At 26.6% G+C, this 9,050-nt stretch overlaps 1 protein-coding gene across 1 annotated transcript; it reads right to left on the bottom strand.

Annotated features, from left to right (window-relative positions):
- Positions 1–408: 408 nt before the first annotated feature.
- LOC145848802 (protocadherin-18-like) lies at positions 409–5,217 on the bottom strand (the record flags this gene model as incomplete). Its single annotated transcript, XM_082954049.1, has 8 exons — positions 5,208–5,217; positions 4,736–4,980; positions 4,368–4,530; positions 3,356–3,457; positions 2,844–2,977; positions 1,378–1,481; positions 1,035–1,169; positions 409–557 (listed from the first exon to the last, which is right to left on the bottom strand). Coding segments are annotated over exons 1-8 (1,042 nt in total), but the record flags the coding sequence as incomplete, so codon positions are not given.
- Between the last annotated feature and the right edge of the window lie 3,833 nt (positions 5,218–9,050).

Below are 9,050 nucleotides of genomic sequence, written 5' to 3' on the forward strand. Positions count from 1 at the left end.
TACTAGATTTGTGGTTAGTGTATCTTGTAAAAAACATGTAACCATTGAAGTAACAGTTTTATCAATAATATTTATACAGTTGTTTTGATTTACTATACACAAATGTCAGATGTAAGTTCGAAATTCTCAGATGAAAACTTCAAAGAAACTACAAACTTATCAGACGTTTGTGCTACATTTACCATTTTGTGTATTTTTCTACTCTCTTCAATACGCTTATTTCATGCAAAAATAAAAAGTAAACTCAATAGCTCAAGTAGGACTTAAATTTTTTTTTTTAATTTACAGCTATATTTATATATATCTTACTTGCACAAAATAACTTACAAGAAACAGTTTAGTGCAAAACCTTGTGAATCCTAGTATACTTTAAAGAAGTATTTAAACAAACAATTAAATTAATCAAACATGTATTGTTGCTGCAGTAAGGACCGAGACAGTTTAAGTTAATATTAGGATCATGATTGTTATCATCTTCAACAATTATTCTTACGACTGCCGTGTCTTTTCTCGGATTGTCCGAATCATTATCGTCAGCAGTTACTAGCAGTTTGATACTGAAAAAGATAAATTAATATTTTACAAAAAACTTTGATTTTAAATCGTGCAGGTGCTCTACATTACGAATTAAAGTTTATTCAGCTTTAATAAAATAAAAACAAATTAAAACCTATTAAAAATAATACTACATAATTAATTATTTTTTTAACTATTGACCATTTAAAGTTTTAATTTGCGTATCTCCATTTGCTAAATATTTTTCCTATGTTCAAAAATACTTAATAAATAACATAATTTAATCAACATTGCATCTAAAATATTCTTTAACTTATTAACTTAAAATTTTCTGACAGCGGTTTTGTTCTGTTTGATTACACAATTAATTTATTACGTTATTGCAATATAAGACTTGTTAGTAAAATTTACCTTACTTTTATGCAACACTTTAAACAATATTCAGCTTATGAGAATAATCAATCCAACACATTTTATAAAATATCAAACAAAACCGACATCAATATAATACAACTCACCCGTTGTCCTTCTTGTAATCGACTTTCCTGTTCAGCACCAGCCACCCGTCCATGCGCCTGACTTTCACCGGCAACTCGTCGTCCACGTCGACTACGTCCTTGTCTTGCGATACCAGTTTGCCGTCCAGCGAGTACCTGATGTACATTATCAAACTATAATCGAATTTATTTGTAAGCTAATCAACATTACTATCGACCTAAAGAAAGAACCAATAAAATGTTAAGCAATTGTTTTTATTGAGTTGTAAATTACTTAAATAGAGATGTGGGAATCTTAATATATGCTTATATTTCGTCCGACCCAAAGTTAAAATTTTATTTAAGTCATTTGACTTTTCAGTACCTGATGTTGGTGTTGTGCTCGTTTACTTCGTCGGCGTCCGTAGCCTTCAACTGGTAGATCATGCTTCCCAGCTTGGCCTTCTCGCTGATCGTTATGTTGTACACCTGTTGAAACGTCGTAGATGTTATTTGTACGAGTGCTTAGATCTTGTTCAATAAGTAAGTTGAGTTTGATATGAAAGTAAGAGGAAAAGTTTTAAAACACTAATATTTTCAGTCATAAACATTAAAGTATTATAAACATTTCAAATAAAGATTCATAAGATGAATTCCAAAACTGTTGTATTTATTTTATGAAGGTATTTAAATTAAACTCAAAGGTAGAAAGGTAGTTGATGAAATTTAATATGAAGGTAAAAAGCCGAATATAGACAAATTTAAAAACTTAACTACAAATAAAAGTATAAAACTTTTTTTTTAATTTTTAGATAAAATTCGTATCTTATAGAACAAATTTAAAAATAAACATCTAAAACAAAATTATTGTCATATAAAACAAGTAAATGTTTTAAGTGCTACATTTTATTTATTTTTTTGACAAGATTCATTCGTCTAATGTTAATAAAAATTAAGCATATTCTAATTATAATTATATATATAATTTATTAAAGACCATTAGAAAAGTAAATAAATCTATTTAAATGTTGAATATTTCCTTTAAAATGAATATACAAATACTATTTACAACTTAATCAGTGTAAATAACATATAACTTTAAAATTGAGCAAAAATAAAAATTTTACATATATGCATTTACGGAGACTTACTATCTTAAATAAAAACCCACTATCTAATTTGTGAATGATAAACGTATTTAAATCAATATATAAAAAATGTATATTTGCATTTAAGTTGGCAGCCTTTAATTAAGTTGACATTTTTTATTTAAGTTGACTATCTAACACTGAGTGGTATAATGCAGTAATAAATATTAATCAAGAAACCTGTTGAAAGCCACACATCAATAATATGCATGATTAATTGATATGAGGCTGTGTACAAGCCCAACTAATCTATTTCACAAACTTAATTATGCTATTAAAAATGCTTTGAAAATGATTAATTACAAGTTTCATGAAGTAATTATTTTTCTAATTAAAACGTGTGATAAAGTGATAAACCATTTTAAATTAAATTGCCTGAGGTTTAGTTAGCACAATCTAGTTAACTTGCAATTAGCTGTGATTGAAATCATACAAATACCACTTCAAACAATCTACCTGAAACGTATTTTTTAAATACTGTTATTAACTCATATGCAAATAAAATATTAACAATATTTAAACTGTTTCCAAATTTAAGTTACTATTATATTTAGCTTCTGTTTCAACGCAGTTTCAATGAAAAAGTTTAAAGTTTGTTATAAAACTACCTAACGCTAAAAGATAAATGATTTACATTCAGTAATACCAAAAGCATAAGTCTGAAATACAGAAAATTATCCTTATTAAAATAGATTTTACTTACTTTATGTTCAAATTTGGGATCATGATTATTTTCATTTGTCAACTTGATTCGAATTTTCAGAGAGTTTTGCAACTTTTCAACGCCATTGTCGTGCACGTTGAGCATCAACTCATGAACAGGTTTTTGAGTGTAATCTGTTTTTTCATGGTAAGTTGACAAGTGTTTGTAATAAAGCTTACTTTCAATAATTCATTATATTTTAATAAATTATAATATATTACTAATTATATTTTGTAATTAAAAAATTAGTGGTTATTCTAATTTTAATATCTGAATAAGTTTTCATACTATTGAATTAATCTATTAGAAAACTATTTTTTAATGATTGCACATAAACTATAATAACCAACTATTTTTATATATTTTGTTTGTTTACAAGCGATTTACATTAAATCAAAAACACCCATATATATCTAATTATTGTTGTTTTTGTTGTTCTGAAACAACAATCCTCATAGTAATTCTTAATTAAACTACAAATACATTAAATTAAAACACCAAGTCAAACAAACCAAGTGGCTCGACAACTTTAAGGAAGTTGTTTTGGTCTTCATCACGCACCAGCTGAAAATCATCATTTCCGTTCAAACTGTACGTTAAGCGACTGTTTTCCCCTGAAAAATATGATGTAACATTTTATTAAGAAATTTTTTACAAAAACTTAATGTTTAAGCTTCCTAGTACTTAAACTCGACAAAAGGTTATATCCTAGACACATTTTCTTGCTAATCTTTACACTCCATAGACAATCAGAGTTTATTTAACCCAGTAAAAACAAACATGACCATACAAAAGTTGTCAATCATGACAAATTATACTCATTTACCCGCTTATCCAGCAGAACTTTATAATTTATTAAAAATTTTATTCACGATCATAACGCTGTCACGGTACAAAGAAATGTTTCAAACAGAGATTCATTGTCGAAGTTGCGACAAAATTTATTTAACGTATTGAGTTTCGTTATATTGTCTGCAATAACAAACTTAATAGCTTCTTTATTTCATTACATTATTTATTATTTCTAAATTTACTGTACTTTTTTACAAAAGCCTATCAAATGTCATACTAATTTTAAAATGGAAGTAAATAAAATAAGCAGCAAAAAACAGCTTTTCTAAAATACTAAACATTATTTTGTTGTGATGTATGTTAATTGCATATTCTATAAATCTATGATAAAAAAATTATATTATAAACACTAAAAAAATAAAAACAATGAGAACTGCCCTAATGTAAAAGTAAACAGTTTTAACTATAACTAACTTTTCAACTTTCTTAAACATATATAGATTAGCGACACTAATATAGTCATATTTAATATCAAAATTAATAATCATTTAAAAATCTAAGTACTTTTTTTGTTCACTACTTAAACGCAACCAAGCTTTTAAAAATATTTTAGTTTGGGAAAAGTCATAAAGTCATTTTTAATTGATATTTCAATTGTCTAAAAAACATTATTTAGATTATTGTGATTAGTTTAGTCATACTAAACCACTACATGAGATAGGTTTTACAAACCGATGTCGTCGTCAGTCGCGTGAGGTATGGAGAACTGATAACCGACTTCGACTGTTTCGCTTATTTCAATTTCGAACAAATCTTCGCTGAAAAGCGGCTTGTTGTCGTTGACGTCCAAGATGTAAATAATAACTTCGAACAGACTCATCTTGGGTGAAAACATCTGAAACAAGATAAAAATTAGGAAAACTGCAAAAAATATTTATCATCTTTAACATTTATACTTGACTTTGTTTTTAATTAGGTTTTTATTCCTTATTGTATTAAGTTTATGACTAAATTATTCATAAACTTAAAACATTAGTTTTAAACTTTCTATCTTTTACTATATCTTTTTACACTCAGATTAGTCAAAGAAAAAAAAAAACTTTCAGCTTAACAGCACAAACACCGCCTTTCCCGCACAGCTTTTCCCGGTCGATGGCTTTAACTTGCTTTATGTCGCCGTCGGACGACACTTGGAAATATTCGTCCTTCCGAAGCCTGTACTCGTATTTGCCACCGTTGGTGTCGTTGGTCATCAGGCTGGCTTCGAGTATTTTGAACTTGTTCTTCTTGTGCGAGTGAGTTTCGTTCGAATCGAACAAGGTCAGCACGTTCGCTACTTTCTTGTCTGTTTTGAAAATATTATGATTAATTAAAAACAAATCATTATTTACTAACTAAAAACTGTACTTTACAACAAATATAGGCGTTAATATAACAGAGTTAATTTAAAATTAATATTTCAACATTTTAGTTAAATCAGTAGCTACAATTACGTTTTTTTCCCCTTTCATAACAAATTAAAAGCTTAATGTATGAGTGTAAGAGATTTTAAGCTTGATGCGTGATACTTACTTAACTCCATTATGCCTTCACTCGAATGACATTTTAACAAATGCAGTATTGATCTCTGCTGTACTTTAAGGTTAAATACCAATTTATTGAATTTATTTCCAAGTAGTACTAAAACTATACAGCAATATTTATGATCTTATAGAACTTAAGAATCTTAAATTAGTTGATAATTTATATTTTCAGAACTTTAAGTCTAAGTAGAAGTTTGTTATTGTCAAAATATTAAATTATAAAAAATATTAATTATAAACTTAACTAATTGCTATTAAAATTTATGTATCAAAAATTTCATATCAAAGAGGACTATATTGTATCTTAAATTCTGTAGTTTAATTAATTTCTGAAAAAACAGCATTTAAAAGTTTTTTTTAACTGGAATACATATATATAGCGGCAATAAAAAATTAAAAAAAATTTCAACATTTTTCTCTTAAAAAATTACCAAAAGCGTTTAAAATGTCATTAAAAGTTGGTGTCACCTACTAGTTAATAATTGTCAGCATGCTGCACGTAAGTCAATACGCGGAAAATATTTAAACTTTCTACTGTTTACTCAATATACTAACAAATGACTGCACAAACAAACTTGAGATTTATGTGCGATTGCTGACTTTAATACATATTAGCAACTTAATGCAGCTTTTTAGTTTTAACCAAAAACTATTTACTGAGTAATGTTCATTAAAATGTTCGTACAATAATTAATTATTCATAACATTAAAATCTTAAAGAAGTTAATGCATAGTAATACATTTTATAGCTAAAATTAAAATATTAAATTCAGTCATACTGTTTTTTTTTAATTTATACAAAAACTTTTTGTACATTGTATGAAAAAGAATAACCCATTTCTTATTTGATACCTAACAAGCGTTGAAGCAACAACAAGTGCTTTTTATCGGACCGTGGTCGGGATTAAGTTTTAAAGAAAACAAAATAGTGTTTATTTGTTTACAGAGATGTTGATTTAAAAATGAGTAGCGTGAAAGTTTACTTTGTTCGTACAGCTGTACGCGCGGGACCACCTACAAGCCGATTGACAAACATAAACACAAATTGAACATCTATTGTTAAAACGCGCATGTTGGTAATAAAACAAACAACTACACAACACTGCAGTGCATGTAGACACCTTTTGTAACAAGTGTAAATTTAGGGGTAGGCGCGAAAGCTTTAAAAACTGTTTTTATAGTTTGATTTATAGCTCGACTTTTAGTTTTAAACTAAACCTTAACGCAATATGTTACAATGACTTTAAAAATTTCCCAAGCAGAGCATTGTTTACAGTATCATAAACTATAACAAACTTGAACAGATTAAGACGATTTAAGTTTAAAAAAACAGACTTATTGCCTTAAAAAATCCAAACATAAAATAAATTGTTTTAAACTTATTCAAAATTATAACGGTACGGCTTTATAAAATTTTCATCATAATATGTTTGATAAGTAATTATTAACTTAACATATTAAGAGAAGTAACAAAATAAAATTTTAATTTATCAAAATCAGGAAATTAAGTTTCAGTGTACTGTACACTGTACAAGTACTTTTTTTTCTACTTAATTTATTAACAAAAAGAGTAAAACTAACCAGAATGGAGTCCTTCCTGTATCTCAGTATAGTATGTTTGTTCCTTTGAAAGTGCGTTGACCTGGTTTAACTTTATTAAATATAAGAAACAGAAAAGCTTCCAAAACTTGCAAGAAATCATTTTCATTTGGATGTCATTCGTGTAAAAGCTACTTAATTTTTAATGATTTACTTATATAATCCTGTTTTTCAATAAAAATAGTGTTAAAATTAAAGTTAAGTTACATAAATACAATAAATCAATTATATCTTAAACATAAGTTTTATACTTAATCTTAAGAATTACATTTCTTTTTACTCAAAAAATATTATTACTCAAATTCTAAGATTAATAATTGTTAATCTAAATCTTTCAACTATTAACTTTTTACCTTATAAAAACTGAAATGTACTGTGCAAGCTTTTTATATAAGTTTAAAATAAAACGTCAATCAGGCGAACAAACATCAAATTAACAAACATCGTTGTTGTTTACATAACTCTGATTTATAAGTAGTTAGTTTAGAAGTCTAATTTATTGACAAAATGCAATGTTTACTGATAGCACACAAATTAAGCATTACATATAAAAACTATAACCAGCTTAATAGACTTTTTAACAATAAAATAGTAATTTTAGAGCTTTGTTACTTGTTTACATAAGTAACTTTATTAAGAAAAATCAAAAGTTTGTAGAAAGTTGGTTATATTTCCTATTCCTTTTAACATTGAACTTGTTTAAAATACTACTAACATCAACACTAATAAATAATAAACAGATGTGTCAGAGTTTTTTCTAACTTTCTCCATTGCAAGAGTACATTTAATGTTTCTAACACAACTACATTTCCTGATTATATTTTTTATTCGTAAAAAGTTTAAAAAACTCAAAGACAAACGAGTAAAAAAAAGTTATGAGATTTAAGTTGAAAAATTAAAAATATATAAGTTTTACTTTAAGTTATTTTTAACACATGGTAAAAAAAACTTTCTATTTTTAAAAAACTAAGTAGTCTCTTTAAAACTTTAACTTTTGATGATCAAACTAACATTAGCATTGAATGTAACATACTTGAAATATCGATATTTTCCCTAGCTTAGTGTAAATAAAATAAAAACTTAACTTAACTTCATTTAACAACGATGTAATAATAATATAAAACAGTTAATTATTTACTTAAAGTGTTGGAGATATAAAGGTAGTAAAAACTTTACAACAATAAAGTCAGTGTTTTTACCTCTAGTACAATTCAAATTAATTAACTTAATGCAGCGGGTTCAAAAAGAAACAGCTTTGGAAACATATAAAAAGTAGCAAACACACCCAATACTCAAACAAAAGGAACAGTAAATATCAATGTCATTTTGTGACAAGGTACCAATTTTAATGTTTTTGTCATTAAACTTAGTGACAACGTTTACTTATTGTTTAACAGTTTTGTTAAACTTTTGCGATCATGCATAACAGCATTAAATTTTATTTCTTTAAGATATTCACATTAATTTTTTAATACTGTCATAAAAAAGTTGAGTTAAGCTTAGTGAAGCTAAGCTTTCCTTACTAATTTTTGAAAAATAATTTATTTTATAAAGAGTATTATAAAAGTTCAATAATAAACAATAAAAAAATATGGACTTTTAGTATTAGAAACAATTCAGATAAGCTTTACCGTATCATAATTTAAATGAATTTCATCTTAAATCAACAATGTTAATGCACTCAAGTATTTTAATTTTTATTTTAAACTTAAGCGCAACCAAATTATTTACGAAATGCAAACTGTCAACAACCTGGTTTTAAATAAAAATAATTATCTTAGTATAGAAAAAGTTGTTAAGTATTTCTAATTAATGCTAAAAACCAACTCGTTTCCTTAATTTGTAAATAATAAAAAGTTAAATAGTCTTTAGCAAATTATATACTGCTTATTCAAACTTTCTGTTCTTTCGTTGAACAGGCTTGTTTATAATTGACTTTTAAACAAAAAAAAATTCTACAACTGGACCTCTTCTTAAAACTTCAAAAAAAATTTAATGATCAGTTTGTGTAAACTTTTAAGTTGTTAAGTGAACTTTTATTGACAAGCACCTACACACACAGTGTCCTCGGGCCACAAAACACACAAAATAATCAACAAAGCCGGGGATCAGTTAATTAGCAGTCACCTCGCTCAAGTGGTAGTGTTTAATACTCAGATTATCAACAGATTATTCTTCTTGTTTTTACTCTTTGTTTTGTACTTTTTATCAATGCACACGACTGCTACTTAAG

The sequence above is a fragment of the Thalia democratica genome, unplaced genomic scaffold (genome assembly GCF_965202585.1).
Source record: "Thalia democratica unplaced genomic scaffold, ktThaDemo2.hap1.1 HAP1_SCAFFOLD_1684, whole genome shotgun sequence".
In the NCBI taxonomy this organism is placed as follows: domain Eukaryota; kingdom Metazoa; phylum Chordata; class Thaliacea; order Salpida; family Salpidae; genus Thalia; species Thalia democratica.